The 24,206-nt window shown below is 39.5% G+C and overlaps 2 protein-coding genes across 2 annotated transcripts in view; one reads left to right on the top strand and one right to left on the bottom strand.

The window, feature by feature from the left end:
• Positions 1-6,162: 6,162 nt before the first annotated feature.
• On the bottom strand, positions 6,163-14,094 carry mrpl19.S (mitochondrial ribosomal protein L19 S homeolog). Its single transcript, XM_018265985.2, has 6 exons — positions 13,956-14,094; positions 11,595-11,703; positions 9,860-9,978; positions 8,988-9,122; positions 7,488-7,669; positions 6,163-6,467 (listed from the first exon to the last, which is right to left on the bottom strand). Exons 1-6 carry the CDS (start codon positions 13,999-14,001, stop codon positions 6,234-6,236), a joined length of 825 nt encoding a protein of 274 aa, XP_018121474.1. The 5' UTR covers positions 14,002-14,094; the 3' UTR covers positions 6,163-6,233.
• A 153-nt stretch (positions 14,095-14,247) lies between these two features.
• gcfc2.S (GC-rich sequence DNA-binding factor 2 S homeolog) overlaps positions 14,248-24,206 on the top strand; it is a 37,905-nt gene continuing 27,946 nt past the window's right edge. Inside the window, exons 1-4 of the mRNA XM_018265984.2 lie at positions 14,248-14,536; positions 18,812-18,913; positions 20,043-20,342; positions 23,074-23,283. Coding sequence (XP_018121473.1) covers positions 14,248-14,536; positions 18,812-18,913; positions 20,043-20,342; positions 23,074-23,283 — 901 coding nt within the window. The remainder of the gene's footprint in view (positions 14,537-18,811; positions 18,914-20,042; positions 20,343-23,073; positions 23,284-24,206) is intronic.

The following is a 24,206-nucleotide window of genomic DNA, read 5'->3' as shown; positions in this document are numbered from 1 at the left end:
TACAGTATATAATTGCACTTGGCAGTGAGCGGGCCAATTATATCCCTACACCTAAAGAAAGGACTACCAATGATGATTTAGACCTTTGTACATATAAAGGATCTCTGCTGTACATATACAGTAAATATACTGGTAGGTGCAGCAACCCTACATATTCATGTAATACTGGTAAAGTAAACTCATTCTCCTCTTCTGTTCTTCCTTTTTGTTTCATTTTTGTTTCCTTCTCATTGTCTTGTGCTTCCCTAATCTCAACTTCTTTTTCTTTCATCTTTTTGTCCTTGTGTTGCTTCTCTAGCCTCTTTTCCCTTATCCCATTCCTCCTCTTTTTCTCATTGTTCCCATTCTCTTTCCTCTCCCCCCATTTCTCCCTCTTTTACCATTATTTATCTTTCTTCCATTCACCATCATGATTTTATGTCTCATTCTCTTCCTACTTTCCCTTTATTTCTTCTCCTCTTATGTTATAATGTGCACTTATCTAGATGAGCAGAATTTTTCATTGAGTTTTAGAACAAAGACGACAGCCATGGACTCCAATGGGTGAAAAAAAATTGTTGTGCAACAAAAAAAATTTGACGTACCGCGTTGTGCGACAAAAAAAATTGACACCATAGACTTCAATGCATTTTGGCAAACAGGTCAGATTCGCCCATCACTATACCCCAACCAGTCCTTATTTATCTTCCCACCTCTCTCCAACACAATTTAATCCTTCTCCATCAGCTTTTTTTTAATTCTCTCTGAATTCTTTCTGCATTTTTCTGAATTCCCTTTCCATCCCTTCTATTATATTGATTTTCTCCCATACTTGCCCCCACAAGTCCACTTTATCTTTTCTCCTGTATACTGTTCTTCCCTTCCACTTTCATCTATTCATTCCTTTTAAAATCGGACTCCAGTGTTTTCCTGCCTGTAGGTAATTTGCATGTGCATCTCTAAGATGCTGATTGGATGCTTACACTTAAAGGAGAAGGAAAGCTACCGAAGCAGTTTATTGCCAATAGCTTAGCCACAATAGAGCAATCTACAATCATATATTTATTCTGCAGAATGCTTTACCACACCTGAGTAAAGGTCCCCATAGACCCAATGAATTTTCTTGCCGAACGACCGTTTTTAGCGAAGTCCGACCAATCCTTCGAAATTATTGTGCGGTTAGTGGGATTCGAACAATCGTACATATTACGATTTTTCATACGACATCTGTCAGAAAATTGATCGGCCAGGTTAAAAAATCTTTATTGGTCCCAGTGCAATCTATCTATGTCTGCAGGGACAAGCAGGCAGCTACCCTTTGTTTTCCTGGCAATGTTGCCTGAAATGGTCTTTTTAGTTGATTGTACGATTGTTTTGAGATAATCGTGGTCTCACGATGACGATCGGATCTTTTAAAAATCTTTACATCTATGGCCATCTTAAGCCGCTCTAGAAGCTCTCTGTTTGTGTAGGATAGTAGCTGCCATATTAGCTTGGTTTGACATTACTTCCTGCCTGAGTCTCTCCTTGCTCACTCATAGCTCTGGGCTTAGATTACAGCAGGGAGGGTAGGAGGGAGGGGAGAGAGAAGCAAACTGAGCATGCTCAAGCCCAAGCCCTGGAGGTTTAAGCTGAAAACAGGAAGTCTGATACAGAAGCCCATGAGTACACAATAGAAGGAAAGAAATGTGGTGTTACTTTTGACAGAGGACTCAGAGCAGCATTACTTTGAGGGTTTATTAGTGTATTTATATAGACCTTTCTGATAAATTTCACTTGATTTTAGCCTTTCCTTCTCCTTTAAATAAGGGCACCACGTGGGAACTGGGCAGGTGGTAAATTCAAGCAGCTGTCATCTAGGGGCACATTTACCTAGGGTCGAATATCGAGGGTTAATTAACCCTCGATATTCGACTGTCGAAGTAAAATCCTTCGACTTTGAATATCAAAGTCAAATGATTTACCGCTATTCCTACGATATTCCTATGATCGAACGATCGAAGGAATAAACGATTAAATCCTTCGAATCGAAGGATTCGAAGGATTTTAATCCATCGAAGGATATTCCTTCGATAAGGAAATTGTTAGGAAGCCTATGGGGACCTTTCCCATAGGCTAACATTGGCCTTGGTAGGTTTTAGGTGGCGAACTAGGGGGTCGAAGAAATTTTTAAAGAGACAGTACTTCGACTATTGAATTCACAACTCTGGTGTGGTGCAAGGAGCGGTTTGGGATGCAAGTACCTGATGAATTTTATCAATTAAAACAACTCTGCTTTTTTTTCTAGTGGCTGCATCTATGGGTACAGTCATAAATAAGCCCATCTCTTCTCATACATAAGAGGTACAACAGATATGCTGATTGGAGGTATAACAAAAACAAGGTGCAGGAACTTCTAGAGGCAGATTTATCAGATTTCATGAAACAGAAGTGGAAAAAAATAGACAAAACTCATGCAAATTTTTTCCTCAAATGTTAGCTTCTTTAAGAAAAAAAACTCAAAAAAATAAGCATTTTTTCACGGAAGAAAAATCCCATGCCAATGGGAAATACATTGTTACATTCATTCCAATTCATTCTCAAATGTTTTAATAAACTTAATAAAGAGAATATTCCCATTGACATCAATACAACCTCACCTGCTTTTAAGTGCACAGTTTTTAACAAATTCCGACTATTCGAGGCTTCAGAAAATATGGGTTTTTATCTCCAGGTTCTTCTCAAATCGAGAAAAAAATCCAACTCATTTTTTAAATCAGCCCCTTACTATTGCATTTTAAATGTGTACGTTTTAGGTTATTTTTTTATTATTAAAGTCTTGCGTCAAAGGTTAAATTCATTTTTAATGTGTCTGCAATGGCTGCAGAGATCTCAAGCCCACAGTTGAAGGACAATGTTACATTAGGGGGCAGATTTATCAAGGGTCGAAGTGAATTCGAGGGAATTTTCGAAGTTAAAAAATGCGAAGTTTTTTTTTGGATACTTCGACCATCGAATAAATACTACGACTTTGATTCAAAGTAAAATAGTTTCAATATTCGACCATTCGATAATCGAAGTACTGTCTCTTTTAAAAAACTTTGACTTCAATACTTCGCCAAATTAAACCTGCCGAAGTGCTGTGTTAGCCTATGGGGACCTTCTACAGCAGTTTTCTAAGTGTTTAGAGGTCGAAGGAAAATCCTTCGATCAATCGCTGAAATCGTTCGATGCAAACGATTTGATCATACGATGGAATGATTTTCGTTCGATTGCCAAATTCGGTAAAAAAATCCTTCGACTTTGATATTCGAAGTCGAAGTATTTTAATTCGATGGTCGAATTCGAAGTATTTTTTACTTCGAAATTCGACCCTTGATAAATCTACCCCTTGATATCTGTAGCCTTTTCCTATTCACATGAATTCAGATTATTCTAGAGAATGGAAACAGAAACGGGACATTACTGTAACAATAGGAGTAGCAGACCCAGTGGCTGAAGTCTCAGTGGTGACAGAACTCATGTCGTTTCGGTAAAATATACATTTTGGAGGAACTAAAAGGATTTTGCAATAGGGCCCAGCAATGTATGGTTATGCCACTGTTAGCAAAGAAATAGGTTACGGGTAAGGCCAGACGAGGAGATTCGGGAGGGGGAGGTTTTGTCGCCTGGCGACTAATCGCCACGTCTTTTGCGCGACTATCTCCTCGAACTGCCTCAGCGTTTTTTCCCCATAGGCTACAGCACAAAGTCGCCTGCGCTAATGCACACGCGGCGATGCGTTTTCAATAGTCGCCCAAAGTTGCCTCAGTGAGCAAAAAACATGGCGATTAGTTGCCAGGCGACAAAACCTCCCCGAATCTCCTCGTCTGGCCTTACCCTTAGAGTGCACATTGGCTTTATTTTGTGAGCAGATGTTTCATTCACAGAAGTTCCTGCCCCAGTGGAGCTTACAATCTAAAATCTCTTTCACATTCACACACTATGGCCAATTTTATCCAATAACCTGCCTGTATTTGTTTGGACTGCTGGAAGGAAAGAAGGGGAAACCGGTGGAATATTCCTTTTTAGTTAGCAATAAGGATTAGTCCAATATTATATATAAATATAATATTGATAATATTATATATATTGATAATGGGTTGAGTGCAGAGGACCTTGTGTATTTGTTTATACAGTATGCATTTTGTGGTAACAGCCCCATTGCACCCCTGCCTAATGGTTTTAAAAATTAGTGGTGAGCACAATTTTCCCTTGTTTGTTAGTCCAATCTTATGCAGGTATGGGACCTGTTAAACAGAATTCTCAGGACCTGGGGTTTTCTGGATAACGGATATTTCTATAATTTGGCTCTTCATAGCTTAAGTCTACTAGAAAATCATGTAAACATTAAATAAACCCAATAGGCTGATTTTGCTTCCAATAAGGATTAATTATATCTTAGATGGGGTCAAGTACAAGCGACTGTTTTATTATTAAAGTGGACCTGTCACCCAGACACAAAAAGCTGTATAATTAAAGTCCTTTTCAAATTAAACAATTTCTATTTTTTATTAAAGCATTGATAGCTGTTGTAAGCTCTTTTAAACTTCTCAGCTGTCAATCAAATATTGTCTGCCCCTCCTCTATGCCTTAGACAATTACTTTCACTTTCCATTCAGCACTTCCTACATGTCACTGCTCTCCCCACATTCCCCCCGTTCTCTTCACCATTTAATTGTGTAACCAGGACATGGGGATGGACATCAGGTCCCCCATTCTGGTGCACAAACAAGATTCTGAGATGATACAAGGCTTGTCTTAATAACAGTGTCCACAAAATGGCTGCTGCCTGCTTGTTATAATTATGAATTCCCAGACTGAAGGAAACAAGATTCAAATAATTTATATAGTCTAATTTAAGTTTATTTTGTTTGACTAACATGATAAAATAGGATTTTGAATAATTTTTTTGGGTGCCGGGTCCCCTTTAAAGAATAAATTGTTTTCAAAAACTTTTGGACTATTTAAATAAAATGTCGTCTATGGGAGATGGCCTTCTCATTATTCAGAGCTTTCGGGATTCCAGATATAGATCCCATAACTGTACAACTAAGGTCTACTTTTTTCATTAACAATGTAGAGAAACAATCATATATTGCTGTAGTCATCCTGGTATGTACTGCGCAATAGAACTTGCATTCATGCTTATTAGCTACACTTACGTGGGGAAGTAATAAACGTCAGTAACGGAAACAATATTCCCAATGCGAAAATGTATGCTTTCGTCCAAACAAATTTCTCCTTGCGTGAATTTTATATCGCTTTTATGATCCTGGAAACTGTTTAGCCACCAATTCCGGTAGTGAAGGCCAACTGCCTCCGCCCACTAATTGGAAATTACACGGCAATGCCTACAGATCTGGAATCAACTCATTGTCGGGAAATGAACAGTCATGAAAGAATATACAGTAGAATCCCCATTTTACGTTTTTCAGGGGACCAGAAAAAAATGGTGTAAATTCCAGGAAAATGATTAAATCAGGGAAATGTATTCTGCATAATATATAGGTGGGACCAGAAAACAACAATGTAAAATGAAGGAAAACTAAAAATCAGGGGTTGTAAAATTGATGTTCCACTGTACTTTAATAATGTCTAATGTTACAGTACAATTAGGGGCAGATTTATTGATGGTCGAGGTGAAGTTTCGAAGTGAAAAACTTCGAATTTCGAGCTATTTTTTGTGTGCTTCGACTAGGGAATAGTCATACTGCGATTAGAAGTTGAAAAAAAATGTTGAAATTCGAAGGTCGAATTTTTTTGAAGTACTGTCTCTTTAAAACATCAACATTCGCCACCTAAAAGCTGCCGAAGTGCTGTTTTAGCCTATGGGGGACCTCCTAGAACTTGTATGGAGGCAATTGGGGGAGTTTGGGAGATCGAAGATGGAAGTTAAAAAAAACTTTGAATCGAAGTATGATCGTACGATTCAAAGTAGGCCGAATTCGACCCACTTCGACCTCCATTCAATTGGTGTTTTTGAATTCTACGTTTTTTTAACTTCGACCTTTGATAAATCTGCCCCTTAAAGTTGTAGCACCGAATCGCTATAGAAGGCGATACAAATGAATTCATCTCTGATTAACCCTTTCCAGGTTTTTGCTCCTTATATTTCTATAGGAATTTCACTAGGAGAAAAAAGAAAAATAGTAATGGACACAATTAATGCAAAAACTGTACGTTTATTCAAATGAACTACATTTATTTATATATTACATTAGTCAAGCTTTGGGCTAGGGTGCTTCAGGCCTGTTCGTTGCTTGGTTTACTTCTTCCCATATTTTCTGTTCGATCTTAGTTGTATCATATTCTTTCAGCATATCAAACTCTTCCCATGGCTTTGCAAGCTTTCTCGCTGCCTCAATGTGACGCTCAGTAAGATAAAGTTCAAATCGAATTCCTTGGATGTTGTGCTGGGGTCTCTCCCATCGCTTTGACCAAGGCCTTGGCTTCATCCTGACTTTCATCTTGCAATTAGAATTAAATAAAAACATACAATACATTTAGAATATATGCCAAATAATTTGAGTTACAATCCAATCATCTCTTGTATAAGAATGATTCCCTATGTTACTTCTGCTTTTTTTTCCCGAGCAAATGCCTCAAACTTGCTGATGAAACACCTTAAAGGAGAACTAAACCCTATAAATTACTATCACTAAAAAAATGCCATATTCTATACATTGAATTTATTGCACGAGGCTAAAGTTTCAGTTTGTCAATAGCAGCAATGATCCAGGACTTCAAACTTGTCACAGGGGGTCACCATCTTGGAAAGTGTCTGTGACACTCACATGCTCAGTGGGCTCTGATTGGCTGTTGAGAAGCTAAGCTTAGGGGTCGTCACTAATTATCCAGCAGAAAATTAGCTTCCCTGGCTGTAATATAAGCTGATGCTACAGGTTTGCTGATTATTCAATTCTGATGCTAATTGCACTGGTTTCTGTGCTGCCATGTAGTAATTATCTATATTAATTACTAACCAGCCTTATATTGTGACATTTCTATTCTGTGTACTGTATATTGTGAGTGGTCCCTAAGCTCAGTAAGTGACAGCAGCACAGAGCATGTGCAGTGAATCAGCAGAAAAGAAGATGGGGAGCTACTGGGGCATCTTTGGAGACACAGATCTTTACTGCTAAAGGGCTGTGGTTGCCTTGGGCTGGTACAGAAGCCCAGAACATCATGTACAACATTTCTACCTACTTCTTTAGTTAGGCTTTAGTTCTCCTTTAACATGATGATTCTATAATAGTAATCTTGTTTTTGAGTCTTAATATGCCCAAATTAGTTATGTCTAATTGATGTCTCAATAAAATCACATAAAATCTGGAGTGCTGGTCCACTTTGAAGAAAATTATATATATATATATATATATATATATATATATATATATATATATATATATATATATATATATATATATATATATATATATATATATAAAAAGTCCACACTAATGCATTTGGCTAATGTCTTCACTTACCTGGTTGACAGGCACCTCCCCTTCTGACAAGCTAATGGCTGGTTTCATGTTGAAATCAAAGGTACTGTACTCAGGAAGAGCATCGCGCAAGTACATTAGGTTGTCGTCCAGTCTTTTTTCTAACTTCAACACTTGAATCTCCTGAATACGGGGGCTGTACAGATCATAGCGCATCTCCACACCTAGAAAGGGAAAGGGTTGGCCGATTACAAAGCAAAATCTCCCTATGGATGAATAGGTCCCTGCTATACAAGGCTGAGCTTGGGAAATATGCAATCCCCTTAAAGGAAAACTATACCCCCAAAATTAATATTTAAGCAACAGTTTAGATCAAATTAAGTGGCACATTAAAGAATCTTATAAAACTGGAATATATATTTAAGTAAATATTGTCCTTTTACATCTCTTGCCTTGAGTCACTATTTCATGATGGTCTGTGTGCTGCCTCAGAGATCACCTGACCAGAAATATTGCAGCTCTAACTGTAACAGGAAGAAGTAAAAGACACAACTCTGGCTGTTAATTGGCTCATGTGACCTTACATTTATGTTTGTTTGTGTGTACCATGAATCGCACAATCCCAGTCGGCGGTTCTTATTTTTTAAAATTGCAGTTTTCTATTAATGATTACCCAATGGCACATACTACTAAAAAAGTATTATTATGAAAATTGTTTATTTACATGAAGCAGGGTTTTACACATGAGCTGTTTTATGCAATATCTTTTTATAGAGACCTAAATTGTTCGGGGGGTATAGTTTTCCTTTAAAGGGGTGGTTCTACATTGAGGTCATTTTAGGTATGTTATTGAATGTCCAATTTCTAGCAACTTTAAAATTGGGCTTCATTATTTATAATTTTATAGTTTTTGAGTTACAGCTTTCAAATGGCGGTCACTGACCCCAAATTCTCTGCAAGGCTACAAATGTATTGTTATTGCTACTTTTTATTACTCATCTTTCTACTAAGGCCTCTCCTATTCATATTCCAGACTCTTATTCAAATCGGTGCATGGTTGCTAGGGTAATATGGATGGTAGCAACTAGAATGCTGAAACTGCAAACTGAAGAACTGATGCATAAGCAGCTAAATAATGTGTATATATATATATATATATATATATATATATATATATATATATATATATCAATTGAAGATGGACCAGCACTCCGTTTTCTTTGTCAAAAGTGTTTATTCAATACACTGTGCATCCATGGATGCACAGTGTATTGAATAAACACTTTTGACAAAGAAAACGGAGTGCCGGTCCATCTTCAATTGATACATATCTTTTTGACCGAGCACCCGGCAAGGAACTACAGAGGACAGAGTGCAGGTGTCTCACATTGAAATATATATATATATATATATATATATATATATATATATATATATATATATATATATATATATATATATATATATATATATATATATATATATATATATATATATATATATATATATATATATATATAGAGATAGATAAAATACACTTACCTTGGCCTTCAATTACATTTCTGACCACAAATGTGGCACCGAGGCCTTTCCCTGACCGCTGAATGCATATTCCCATAAATCTGTTTCTTTTTCCACTGGAATATGCATCTGCCATGGTCACAGCGAGAATGCTTCCTGTAAAACAAGAAAAAAAATTGTCACTATACAGATATAGCATCAACATTATGATGAAAGTACTAAGAACAAAATAAAAAAGGCTGTTAGATTTTAGATACCCAAGTTAACAGCTTTTAATTGGTAATGTTGCGACTGTAAATAGAACAGTTGGTAAATGGCTCAACAACACTAGGAGAATTTTTACTTTAAAGAACAAGTGTACAATAACACCTTCTATAGATTAAAGTAATTTACTTTACAATATGCTTACATTTTTTTTTAACCTGGCCAAAGATAAAGTATTCCCTCTTGTGTCCCTGCTCACCCCAGCTCTGATGCTGCAAACATGAAACTGGTTGGCTGCTGCACTGGCTCAGATCATACATTGGAGCCGCGATTATACATTAAATTAACGCCTTATAAACAGAGCTTAGTGATGTAATATCTGTCACATGACCCATTGTGTGTCTATATTGTCAAATATGAGGATTTTAAAGTTCCCCTTGGCGTTCCATAACCCGAATAAAAGCCTTCGGCCTTTGGTCTTGTGCTTTTACCTGGTCATGGAACTCCTAGGTGACTTCTAATATCTTTATATTTTACTACAAGGGGTACATTATTTAATATATAACCTGACTGATTACCCACGAGGGGGAAGTGTATAGTTTACTAGTTGTAACACCCATCAATCAGAACTTTGCAATAAGCCCAATACTGTATAGATTACTTACAGTGAGAATAATTGTATCACTGACCTACATAGAATTCTGGAACATCCAACACCTTCCGCCTTTCAATCATGTCTTTTCTCTCCAGATGGAATTTGAAAGGATCTTTTCTACATCTCGGAGGAATAAACTCTGGGCTCAGAAACCTGAATTAGGAAAGAAGATATATTTTCACAGCCGTCCCTGAGTGGGTTGAAATTGTACTTGGCCTTATCATCATTGGGTCCGCAAAAAGCAATATATTGAAACATTGTTCATACACTGGATCTCTATCAATAGCGAAGTACACTGGTGTCATGTTCCTCTCTGAGTGGGACTAACATACACTGCACTGACCGGAGGAAATAATTAGCCTCCTACAGGTTGTTCCCCTTTAAAGTAACTTTTAGTATAATGTAGAGAGGGATATTCTGAGACAATTTGCAATTGGTTTTCAGTTTGTATTATTTTAATTTGAGCGATTTCGTTTTTTATTCAGCGACTCTCCAGTTTTCAATTTTAGTCAAGGGTCCAAATGACACTAGCAACAATGCATTAAGTTCTGGAATATGAATCGGAGAGGCCTAAATAGAAATCGTTCTAATCTGCCTTCATACTTAACCATTACTTCTATTCATCTTACTGTCGGGAGGAGGGGGTAGTGGAGGGGAGGCTACAAAATGCCTTGGAGTAAATGATGGGATGAATGTTATTACATAGGCTCTAGGTATATGCTGGGGGAGGCTGCTCATTGGTAGGTGGGTGGTAACTTTTTGCAGACTATTCCCACATCATGGGAATTATATGAGACTGGCTGCAACACTGCACAGCATGGGAATTACATGAGACTGGCTGCAACACTGCACAGCATGGGAATTACATGAGACTGGCTGCAACACTGCACAGCATGGGAATTACATGAGACTGGCTGCAACACTGCACAGCATGGGAATTACATGAGACTGGCTGCAACACTGCACAGCATAGGAATTACATGAGACTGGCTGCAACACTGCACAGCATGGGAATTACATGAGACTGGCTGCAACACTGCCCAGCATAGGAATTACATTAGACTGGCTGCAACAATGCACAGCATAGGAATTACATGAGACTGGCTGCAACACTGCACAGCATGGGAATTACATGAGACTGGCTGCAACACTGGACAGCATAGGAATTACATGAGACTGGCTGCAACAATGCACAGCATGGGAATTACATGAGACTGGCTGCAACAATGCACAGCATGGGAATTACACGAGACTGGCTGCAACACTGCACAGCATGGGAATTACATGAGACTGGCTGCAACACTGCACAGCATGGGAATTACATGAGACTGGCTGCAACACTGCACAGCATGGGAATTACATGAGACTGGCTGCAACACTGCACAGCATGGGAATTACATGAGACTGGCTGCAACACTGCACAGCATGGGAATTATATGAGACTGGCTGCAACACTGCACAGCATGGGAATTACAAGAGACTGGCTGCAACACTGCACAGCATGGGAATTACAAGAGACTGCCTGCAACACTGCACAGCATAGGAATTACATGAGTCTGGCTGCAACAATGCACAGCATGGGAATTACATGAGACTGGCTGCAACACTGCACAGCATGGGAATTACATGAGACTGGCTGCAACAGTGCACAGCATGGGAATTACATGAGACTGCCTGCAACACTGCACAGCATGGAAATTACATGAGACTGGCTGTAAAAGATATTCAAAAAACAAATAAACTATTAAAAAGAGAGTCGAGTACGTCACCTTCTCTGAGACTCTTTAGCCTTGGTCTTATCGATAATAACTGGTTTTGGAGGAGGCTGGAATTTTGTAGGTTCTCCGTCTGTAAGCAGCCGAACTGGTGGCGAAAAACCTTGCAAATAAATTTTAATGCATATTAATGGCTTATAGCGACAGAAAATATTCCCCAAGACCCCTGAAAACCTTAAATACATGCGCTGTTATTCTTTAACGGAACATTATATATATTCACATAAACTATCTCTTGTCTGTGATTGTGTATGTACTAAAGTTTGGGGATGTTTTTCAGGGAGCCACATGTGCTAATTTGTCATTTTATTTCCTGTAGGTCTGTAGTTAAGGATATTATAAGTTACCGAGGAGTTTCATGAACATAAAAAAACACGAGGCCGAAGGCCGAGTGTTTTTATACAGGTCATGGAACTCTGAGGTTGTTCATCTTCCAAACACTTTTTTTCAGTTCATTTGTTTTTTGATTATTGCCATAAACAAAGACTTTTTTCAGTTACTTTCTATCTTTTATTTTTTACAGCTTTCCCAAATTTTTAGTTTAAAGTTTAATGTTCCTGTCTCTCGTGTTTCAGACTGACAGATCAGTGATCCAGGAGCAGATTCTGAAATATTGTATCAATTCTAACAGCTGCCTTTAATGAAACCCAGTGATTCTGCTCAGCAGGGACAAACATGATAACAAATGTATCAACTTAATGTATCAATTTAGAACAATTAAAGTGTCAGCGACCCCCCCCCCGCTTTATAGCGATGTGCACCCGACCCGGACCCGCCCTCGCACAACCCGCGCCTGCCCGCATTGCGACTTCCGGGTTCTTTTAATAGACCCGCCAATGGCGTCACAAAAAGGGGCAAGGCGAGAAGGTGTGGGGTTATAAAGCCGGAAGTCGGCATTTGAAGGTGGCGCCAACTACTGAGAGAAGTGGGAGGTCGGCCCGAACCTGCCCGACCCGCGGGTATCGGGCCAGCCCGCACATCACTACTGCTTTAGAAGGTGAAAAATGAAACTTTACATTTTCAATATTAAAAAACGGTCACACATAGAAAATAGAAAGTCATTGGAAAAAGTCTATTTCTGGAGAACGGTCTAAAACCAACTGAACAAAAAAGTGTTTGAAGGTGAACAACCCCTTTCACAGACCTGGCTGGAGGAGACTGGCTTTTGCAACATTGTTTGAAAAGTATTTTTTAGTATTAGAAAATTGCTTATAATTGTGTTTTCTTTTATTAGGCAAAAAAAATTTGTTTTTGGGGTTGACAAGTCTTTTAAAGGAGAAAGAAAGGGTTGCAGCACTTGGGGGTGCCAATTGTTATTGACTTAGCTGAAACCCCGGGCTGGTGCTCCTATCAGCAGAAAACTGCACCCGGGGCCCCGGGTTATATCAGTGAGCACCACGGAGCCATCCTCTTCCTTCTTCTTCTTCTATCTACTTGCAGCTGCGCATGCGCATTAGAACAAAAGGCCGAACTTTAACTAAAAAGTCGGCTATTTCGTTCAACTGTGCATGAATTTGCCCAGGGAAATTTGAAGAAAGCAGAAGACGGAAGAGGATCGCTCTGTGGTGCCCCCCGGGCCGTAACTCTCCTCTCCTATTGATATTGCAGTCCCTTACTGAAATCAGTTCATGGTTGCTAGAGTAATTTAGACATACCTCCCAACTGTCCCTTTTTCGGAGGGACAGTCCCTCTTTTGACAGCTCAACCCGCAGTCCCTCATTTGTACTGGAAAGTCCCTCTTTTCTCTGCACTGAACAGCCAGAAAAAGAAACAAAGTTTCTCACTTAATTGGCTTTTAGCAGAGAGCCCAGAACAGCTAACAGGGGCAAATAAGATACTTTGTAACAATTTTGAGACACAACACAGTTTAGATAAGGAGAAATATTTTCAAACTTTCATAACCTGCCAAATTTTGTAAAATTTTGTAAAACAAACATGGTAATTAGGGGTGTGGCCACAGAAAGGGATGTGGTCAAAAAATTGCTGCGCTACGTGCAGGAAAATTTTTTTTTGTCCCTCTTTTTACTTCCAAAATGTTGGGAGGTATGATTTAGACCCTAGCAACCACACTTCTGAAATTGCAAACTGGAGAGCTGCTGAATAAAATGCTAAATAACTCCAAAACCACAAATAATAAAAAATGAAAACCAATTGCAAATTGTCTCAGAATATCCCTCTCTACATCATACTAAATGTTAACTCAAATGTGAACAACCCGGAGGCTACACACTGCCCGTGTTTTTACTAAACCACCATTGCTCCCAAGGGCTGGGCGGCTTCAACCTGTTCCTCCGCGGGAGCCATTGAGCAGAGGCTGCATCACGTTTAACAACAATTAGCCGCGAGTGGTCTCACCGAGCCGGTGCTGGATAAGTCGCAGTGACCTCACTGACAGCGCCATGTTTCTTCCATGCGAACAGGGTCACCGCTACTTCCGAGTCTACGCTCTTACGTAGGCATGCGCAGTAGAGGGTTGCGAGTAAGTCCAAACTGCGCATGCGCAAATATAGAACGTAGAACAAGACCCAAACAAAAGACAAATAAAGCTTTTTTTAGGGAAAAAAAAACCACACCGCCCTGATTGGTTGCAAGTTGATTGCGTTGCCACTGCCCTTGACGTCATTGAAGTGCGCCCGGCAACTTCAAGATGTTCAGAAAACCGAAGCGCACGATTCGTGTGAGAAAAGCCGAATCTAGCGAGGAAGAGGAGCAGGAGGCAGAGACCGAGCAGCCCAGGTCCAGGGGACAGAGGAGACACGCCGGCCGCGGATTATTTTGTGGCACTGAGCGGGGCAAGAGGGAGGAAGCGGCGCAGAGAGACGGGTCTGGGAGTGATTCGGCGGGGGAACCGGAGCGCAGTGATACAGTGGGAACTGAGGCTTCGCAGCGTCTTGCAGCTCCTCCCACCCTGCTGAGCTTCACTGACGAGAGAGAAGGTGAGACCGAGCTCTGTGATTGGTTCATCTGAAGTCAGAGTGGGAAGCCAATCGCCTCTCTTTCTGTCATCCTCTGTCCCAGTACAGTACTGACACCTTCTATTCGCTTGTAACTCCTTCTTATTGGCTTCTTATTGGCTGTGACTGAACGGGCATCTGTCCTGCAACTTTATCTGGAGAACAACGATAACACAGGCCAGTGGTTTGGTCTCAATTTCCCGCTTAGACCAACTTCTTCCTTCCTCTGAGTATTGATGGTCCTGCCCAGGGCCGCCATCAGAAATCGCAGGGCCCCATACAAAAAAATGTCCTGGGCCCCCTGGGCTGCGCCCACCACAAGCCCCACCTACAGGTCCTCCCCCCACCACACACTAAAAAAACCTTGGTGGCTATGGTTCCCACATGTTAATAAAAAAAATATTGGTGGTCAGGGCCCCCCATTAAAAAAAACATTTGTGGTCAGGGCCCCCCATTAAAAAATATTGTGGCTAGGACCCCACATGGGGAAAAACAATTGGTGGCCAGCCCCCCCCACTTGTAAAAAAATTGGTGGTCAGGGCCCCCCTTAAACATCCATGTAAAAAAGAAGTTTAAAAAAAAATGGTGCCCAGGGCCCCACCACACAACAGGGACCACAAAGGGTTACCTACCATGTTACACTTACTTCATTAGTGGGGCCCACCTGCTGTCAGTGAGCTGCCAACTACAGAAGGGAGGAGGGGAGCACAGGTGGCTGCATCTTCTTCCAGTGACAGCGTTTTCTTCCCTTATTGGTCACAGAATTTCAAGTCCTGGAAAAGCTGCATGGTGATTGGATGAGCTGGAGGAGAAGTTCAAACCTCAGCTATCCAATCCCTGAGCAGCTCAACCGGGACTTAAACTCCGTGACCAATAAGGGAAAGGAATGGACAGAAGATACCTCCCCCTGTGCTCCCACCCTGCCTTCCCGAAGTCAGAAGCTCTCAGAAAGCAGGGGGGCCTAGCTAATCAATAAAGTGTGGCGTGTCTACGCCCCCCTTACCTTCGGGCCCCCTATTACTCTCCCCCCTGTACCCCCCTGATGGCGGCCCTGGTCCTGCCTAAACATTCCAGACATGGATCCGCCATTATAAAGGTTTTGTTTAGTCCAAGGCGAAGACTAAAGGATTGTGCAGTGCCATGCACTTGCCTTTATTGCCTTCCTTGTAGCCTCTCCAATTTGTCAAATGATTTATTTTTTCTTAAGGCAACTGGGCCATTGGGCGTACACTTCTGATTGAACAACACTTATACAGTACGTTATGTACTCTCAACAATTCAATCATAAACTCTGGTGGTATCAAAAAATCTTGTAGGGGCAGATTTATCAAGGGTCGAAGTGAATTTGAGGGAATCTTCGAAGTTAAAAAATTCAAAATTCAAAGTCATTTTTTGAATACTTCAACCATCGAATAGGATACTACGACTTCGCAATTTACTTCGATTCAAAGTAAAAATCGTTCGACTATTCGATAATCAAAGTACTGTCTCTTTAAAAAAACTTCGACTTCAATACTTCGCCAACTGAAACCTGCCGAAGTGCTGTGTTAGCCTATGGGGACCTTCCAGAGCAATTTTACGCTTTTTTTTTATATTCGAAGGAAAATCGTACGATAAAATTGTTCGAATCGAAGTACGATCGGAATACGATCATACGATGAATAAAATCTTCGAATTTCAGAGGATTCTATTCGATGGTCGAATTTCGAAGTATTTTCCACTTCGAAATTCGACCCTTGATAAATCTGCCCCTTACTGTTTAAAAAACAATTTGCTTAAAAAAGAGATGACCAAAGTTTCTGGATTTTCCCCCTTAGTATCCGACCCACACAAGCTTGTTTCTCCTCGAGTAAAATACAATAAAATCCAAAGTTTTAAAGGTCGGCGCTAAATGAAGCTCAGGGGGAAAAAATAGGATGAAGAGGGAAAAAAAAAAAAAATGTTTAAGTGTAGTATTTACTTATAACGTTGTAGTTCCACACTTTCATGTATTCCCAATTATACCTTTAGTGGGATTATCCTTTATAAATCACCCCGTGTGGGAGTTTGAGTGGGTACTTAGAAATAGGGATGCACTGAATCCAGGATTCGGTTCGGGATTCGGCCTTTTTCAGCAGGATTCGGCCGAATCCTTCTGCCTGGCCGAACCGAATCCTAATTTGCATATGCAAATTAGGGGTGGGGAGGGAAATTGCATGACTTTTTGTCAAAAAACAAGGAATTAAACAATGTTCTCCCCTTCACAGCCCCAATTTGCATATGCAAATTAGGATTTGGTTCAGTATTTGGCCGAATCTTTCGTGAAGGGTTCGGCCGAATCCAAAATAGTGGATTCGGTGTATCCCTACTTACAAACATTTAAGCTGTAACGTGCACATCAGAAGACTTTTTAGAAATATGGCTGCGAGATATCCTCTTGCTAGGAAAAGTTAAAAAGCGCAGAAATTGTGTAAAATCCTTTTTTTTTTTTTTTTTATTGGTTATAAATTAAAATCAGGCATAACGTGTCTCCATGCTTAAGTCTGATGTTCCGAGTGGCTTTAGTGGTTGGTGATTTGGGCTCCAACCCGCGTTGCCTTTACCCCTCCCTCGCTACTTCCTGGACGCTTGGAGATGACGTCAGCCGCCTATGACTTTCCTTACGCGTTTTGTCGCTTGGCGACTTCCTCAGAGGCTTTGTGTAGGCGGGGCTTCTCATCCATGCCTCTTATTCAATCCGGTGAAAGTGTGGAACTACAACGATATAAGTAAATACTACACTTAGGGGCAGATTTATCAAGGGTCGAAGTGAATTTGTGGGAATTTTCTAAGTAAAAAAAATTTGAAATTCGAAGTAATTGTTTGGATACTTCGACCATCGAATAGGATACTACAACTTTGCATTCGATTCGAAGTAAAATAGTTTGAATATTCGACCATTCGATAATTGAAGTACTGTCTCTTTAGAAAAACTTTGATTTCAATAGTTCACAAAATTAAACCTGCCGAAGTGCTATGTTAGCCTATGGGGACCTTCTAGAGCATTTTTGGAAGGCGAAGTAAAATCATTCGAACGATTGCTGAAATCCTTCAAACCGTTCCATTCGAAGGATTTAATTGTTTGATCGAACGATTTTACTTCGACCGCAGGATACCCAAATTTGATGAAAAAAAACTTCGACTTCGATAATCGAAGTGGAAGTATTCCAATTGGATGGTCGAATTTCGAAGTATTTTTAACTTCGAAATTCGACCCTTGATAAATCTGCCCCTAAAATTTTTTATATTGTTTTCCCTCTTCATCCTATTTTTTCCCATGAGCTTCATTTAGCGCCGACCTTTTAAACTTTGGATTTTATTAAAAAAATTTGGCAGTTTACAATAGTTTTAACAAAAATTCAGTTTACATAGCAATGATATACATAGCATCCAAAGGCTTGTGTGAAGCAAAACAAGAAAGCAACAAGGAGCGGATATACTTGCCACAAATGCCATTTTGTTAGGGGGTGCTGTGCCCCGAACCCGTAGCTTGAGGTGTAACTTTTAGCAACATGGAATAAAGGGGATTTGATGTACAAATTTGTTTTAAAATCATAGTCTTAAAGGGGTTGCTCACCTTTGAGTTAACGTTTAAAGTATGATGTAGAGAGGGATATTCTGAGACAATTTGCAATTGGTTTTCATTATTTATTATTTGTGGTTTTTGAGTTATTTTGCCTTTTATTCAGCAGCTCTGCAGTTTGCAGTTTCAGCCATCTGGTTGCTAGGGTCCTAATGTGCTTGGCAACCTGACACTGATTTGAATAAGAGACTTAAATATGAATAGGAGAGGCTTGAATACAAGAAGAATAAAAAAAAAATAAAAAAAAAAGTAGCAATAACAATAAACATGTAGCCTTACACAGCATTTGTTTTTGGATGAGGTCAGTGACCCCCAATTTAAAAGCTGGAAAGAGGAAGGAGGCAAATAATTAAACTATAATAATGGAGACCAATTGAAAAGTTAACTTAAAGATGAACCACCTCTTTTAATACTCCACTACTCCACCCTTTCACTCTGAAGGTTCCAAGGACAGTCGCGTTCCATTTTGTGTGAGAGCCAATGGCAAATCTGTCACAGCACAATGTGTTTCTAGGGCTTGTAGGCTTTGTTTTCATGAGGAAATGGGATTTTTTCTCAAGGTGACTGCTGGCACAGAGCTCGTGGGAGGGGGGAAATGTTGCCTTTGATTTGTGCCACTAATTTTAAGTTGTTGTCCTTCTCTTTACCCAATAAAGATGCGGATTTCAAGATCAAGAAGCCCACTATTAATGCAGTGCTATTTCAAGTGCAGAAAAAAGCAGAAAACAAGAATCCCACAATCAAGCCTTATAAAAAAGGTAAGCGTCTTCCTATATTGCAGGTACTGGTATGTGACCTGTTATCCAGAATGCTCGAGACTGGGGGCTTTCCAGACATCTTTCTGTAAATTGAATCTTTATACTTTAAAGAAGAAGGAAACCCTAAAAATAAATAGGACTAAAATGGCATATTTTATATACTATATTTATTGCACGAGGCTAAAGTTTGATCTTGTCAATAGCAGCAATGATCCAGGACTTCAAACTTGTCACAGGGGGTCACCATCTTGGAAAGTGTCTGTGACACTCACATGCTCAGTGGGCTCTGATTGGCTGTTGAGAAGCTAAGCTTAGGGCTCGTCACTAATTATCCAGCAGAAAATGAGCTTCCCTGGCTGTAATATAAGCTGATGCTACAGGTTTGCTGATTATTAAATTCTGATGCTAATTGCACTGGTTTCTGTGCTGCCATGTAGTAATTATGTGTATTTATTACTAATCAGCCTTATATTGTGACATTTCTATTCTATGTGTACTGTATATTGTGAGTGGGTCCCTAAGCTCAGTAAGTGACAGCAGCACAGAGCATGTGCAGTGAATCAGCAGAAAAGAAGATGGGGAGCTACTGGGGCATCTTTGGAGACACAGATCTTTACTGCTAAAGGGCTGTGGTTGCCTTGGGCTGGTACAGAAGCACAAAACATCATGTACAACATTTCTACCTACTTCTTTAGTTTAACATTCCTTGTCCCTTAAGTCTACTAGAAAATCATATAAACATTAAATAAACCCAATAGGCTGGTTTTGCTTCCAATAAGGATTAATTATATCTTAGTTGGGATCAAGTACAAGTTACTGTTTTATCATTACAGAGAAAAGGGAAATTCTTTTTTAAAAATTTGGAGTATTTGGATAAAATGGAGTCTATGGGAGACAGCCTTTCAGTAATTTGCAGCTTTCTGGATAACCGGTTTCTGGATAACGGATCCCATACTTGTACATCCATCATGTAGAATATGATTATTGTGCACCAGTTTCATGTATTGTTCACAAAGTTTCAATGTATTTTCACAAAGGATTACTATTCAGTATATTCTCATTTACACACTAGTAGACTGTTTTGTACCTCACCATTAGTATATGGTAACGGATGTTTGTTTTGGTTTAGAAAAAGAAAGAGCAGCCCAGTCCGAAAGTGACGGCAGCTCTGAGCTTGAGGATCCGAGAGAAAACGGAGCCAAGTCAGAAAATGACAGCAGCAATGAGCTGGGGGGTCTAAAAGAAGACGGAGCCAAGTCAGAAAGTGACAGTATCTCTGAGCCGAGGGATCCAAAAGAAGATGGAGCCAAGTCAGAAAGTGACAGCAGCTCTGAGGTGGACAATAAAGACCTTAAGGATAATCAGCATCTAGAAAGTAGAGACTCTTCAAACTCTGGAGCCAGCAGCTCACCTCCATCTCCTCTCACAGGTTTGTGGCTATAAGTTACACTTACTCCTGCAAAGTGCCATAAATATCTGTATAACAGTTAATATTGTTTGATATAGTACAAAGGCCCCTTTATTGCTAGCTGCATGAAGTGTCCAGTAACCTTTCCCTGCTGTGGTTCTCATTTTCTGGACAATAAGTAATGTACACAGATTTGGAGATGGCTCCATATGTTTTTCCTTCCTCTGAATCTGGGAGTCCATCTTGGAGTCAGGAAGGAATTTTTCCCTCTGAGGCAAATTGGAGAGACTTCAAATGGGTTTTTCGCCTTCCTCTGGATCAACTGGCAGTTAGGCAGGTTATATATAGACTTAAAAGGTTGAACTTGATGGAAGTGTGTCTTTTTTCAACCTCACTTACAATGTTACTTCCTCAGTTTGCATAACGAAAAGTCGCATGATTTTAAGAATTCAGATTTAATTCAGGCAGGAACGAGGATTTGCCCAAATCCAAAACTGAAAAGGGTGTAATCCTGGTCAAATATGGAACCACTTTTTTTTTTTTTTTTATCAGCCTGTGTTGTAATGTGTATTGTATGTGGGAGCCTCCATAGTTTGCCTCAGTCATTACATTTTTAATGGACCCAAATGGATTTTTTTAATTGAAAAAAGTAAAAAATAGTACTTTATTATATATTTTTAATTGACCCAAATGGAACTGCTCCATTTATTAGAAAAAAAAATAGATTGTGATTGTCTGTTGATATCTACAGAGAATGCCTCTGCAGACGCTCAGGGGTGTATTTATTAAAGGGGAACTCCGGCTTCCAAACCAAAATTTGATAGAGGCCACATAACACAGAAATCACTAATATATCCATCACAGTTACCTGTTTCTTCGAAAAGTCTGAATAAATGCCATTTTCTATGCTGAAATCCAGCTGTTTAACATTTCTTCTCTTTCTGCATCATTTGAAATCCTGGCAGGGAAGAAGGGACTAAACACTGATGTTACAAATTGTAACAACTTCTCCACAGCTTACAGACAGCATGCAGGAACTACATAACCCACAATGCATTGCACTGGGATGTTCCTTTCCTTATTGAAATCACGTGCAGGGAATTGTGGGGTTTGGAGGATGCAGGCTGAGGACAGATGGCTGTTGATACAAAGTAACAGTAGTCAGACAGCTCAGCAAAGTAGTCAGACAGATCAGCAGGAGAGCAGGGGGCTAGGCTTAGGGAACTATCAGAAACTATTAAAAATCATGAAAAGTCTGCATATTGTTTTTAATGATGTATATTGCAAAGTTGCTTGAAATTGTTTACTTTTCAAAAAGCTTAAATTATGTTTTTGTGGAGTTGTGGTGATGTTGCCCAATAGCATTCAGCAATTCAATTTGTCAAACAGTCGCCCACAAGTTAGAAAACAAAAGCAAAGCTCCAACTGGTTGTTACAGGCAACATCACCGGTGATGTTTGTCTCCTACGTCACTTATATGCACCATAGTGTGTGTAGCTAAGTCCAGCTGTAAAGCAAAGCCACATTGCAGGTGGGTGATGGGAGGAGCTTATTGAAACCGCTTAAATGTTGAAGTAATGCTTCCCCGGGCTAGCGGTGCAAATCAGGAACTGTATTGAGAATGTCTTTGAGATTTATTCCCAGCCATTTGTTACATTGTCTGTGCTTTACACAGTAGTCCTCGGCGACCCTATACCAGTAATAATTGCACTCAATAAATTACATTTTGCACATAAAATGTTGTTCGTCCACATTCAGCATTTCCCACGAGAATGTGATAACTTTAAAATTGTAGGAGATTAAACTCTGTTCAATATAAAATGCCTTGGTTCAATGGCGAGTGATTTGTTGCTGTGTCCCAATGCTCTTGTGTTATTGCTTTATTATTGTGCATGCTTGCTTCTCCGGCTATTAAGGTTTACTTATTCTTTAAGGGGGGTTATTTATTAACTCAAAGAGTGTTTGCGGCGTCCGTTTTGATGCTGAAAACCTGAGAGTCGTTGTAAAAAAAATATATATAGATTTTTCTCAGTTTATTATGCCCCTATTCTGTTCCAAGTCCGATTCTGAAAATACGCAATCTAAAATGGCAGATGTCCCCTTAAAGGGGTGGTTCACCTTTAAAGTATAAGTAAACCTTAAAAATAAGTGAACATAAAATTAATGAGGGGGCTATTCTAAGCACTTTTGTAATTTACATTCATTATTTATTTTCTTTTAATTCTATGATATTAAGGGATACATGTGCTGTTAATATAAATGAATTTTGTTACAACATCGCCACCTGCTGGTCATTTCCCCACCAGTCTGACCACCAAGTAGTCAAGGAAGTTGTCAGGAGAAAGAAAGAAGAAAAGGAGAAAAGATTTGAGAAAAGTTTCTAATTTTATTTATAAGCAGAGCAGCCTCTTTCTTTCTCCAGATAACTCACAAATAATAAAAAATGAAAACCAATTGCAAATTGTCTCAGAATATCACTCTACGTTATACTCAAACTTGTCTAAAAGGTGAACAACCCCTTTAACTAAACTAAAACAAATTTGGGGGGGTTTCCACAAAAACGCTAATTTTTTTGTGGTTTTTGGGCATCACACAGGAAAAATTTGGGTTCTTGGTGAGACAGTCCGAAAAAGTCACATTATTTCCCTGATCAAGTTTTTTTTATTTATTTATTTTTAATAATAAATAAATAAAGGTCAAATCATGGATTCTAGTTTGGTCAGAATTTTTTCTTTCTTTCCACTCTGTTCAGGTGTGATTCCAGACACGAAGGTCATTCGAGCGGCTAGAAGACAACGCAAGTTGGCCCGAGCTCAAGGGGATTATATTCCCATTGGCACAAAGCAGGAAGTGTCCAGTTCCAGCCAATCAGAAAGTGGCAGTGACATTGATGATCACGAGAGAAGGATCAAATTTGCCCCAGGATCAAAAACTTTGCAAGAGAGGATGGCAGAGGAAATGTGTAAGTTTGTAATAAGAATGTTTAATCTGTATTTGTACTTTCGGGAGTACTGCATCAGACTGTCAGCGGAGAGGAGTACAATTACCTGTACTCATTAATTACAGTTGGTAATAAACCAAAGGGGCACATTTACAAAGCTCGAGTGAAGGATTCGAATAAAAAAAACTTTGAATTTCGAAGTGTTTTTTTTTGGCTACTTCGACCATCGAATGGGCTAGTTCGACCTTCGACTACGACTTCGAATCGAACGATTCGAACTAAAAATCGTTCGACTATTCGATCGTTCGATAATCAAAGTACTGTCTCTTTAAGAAAAACTTCGACCCCCTAGTTCGGCAGCTAAAAGCTACCGAACTCAATGTTAGCCTATGGGGAAGGTCCCCATAGGCTTGCCTATGTTTTTTTGATCGAAGGATTATTCGTTCGATCGTTGGATTAAAATCCTTCGAATCGTTCGATTCGAAGGATTTAATCGTTCGATCGAACGAATAATCCTTCGATCGTTCGATCGAAGTATTAGCGTTAAATCGAAGTCGAACGATTTTAGTTCCTGGTCGAATATCGAGGGTTAATTAACCCTCGATATTCGACCCTTAGTAAATGTGCCCCAAAGTGTGTTTAACTTTATATATAACCTTTTTACTGCAAGGTCTGATCTTCTTTTATTTTCCACTGCTGACTTTTGGCTCAGGGAGGCTTTAATTGTTTTCTATTAGAACAAGCGGAGCTTGTGTTAGATTGAGAGTGGGATGGTATCACAGGTTGTGTCAGGGAGCTTATATATTCTTCCAGTTTAAAGGGGAGGAACTATTGCGAAAATGAAAGTGTAATATAAGCTTCAACATTTAGTTTTCTAAATGTAATCAATTAAAAAATGCTGTACCATTTCTGAAATAATCAAGTTTATATTCACTATCCCTTTC

This window comes from Xenopus laevis, chromosome 5S (genome assembly GCF_017654675.1).
Source record: "Xenopus laevis strain J_2021 chromosome 5S, Xenopus_laevis_v10.1, whole genome shotgun sequence".
Lineage (NCBI taxonomy): Eukaryota > Metazoa > Chordata > Amphibia > Anura > Pipidae > Xenopus > Xenopus laevis.
Note: the sequence above shows the minus strand (reverse complement) of the source record. Positions and strands in the feature narration are given on the sequence as shown.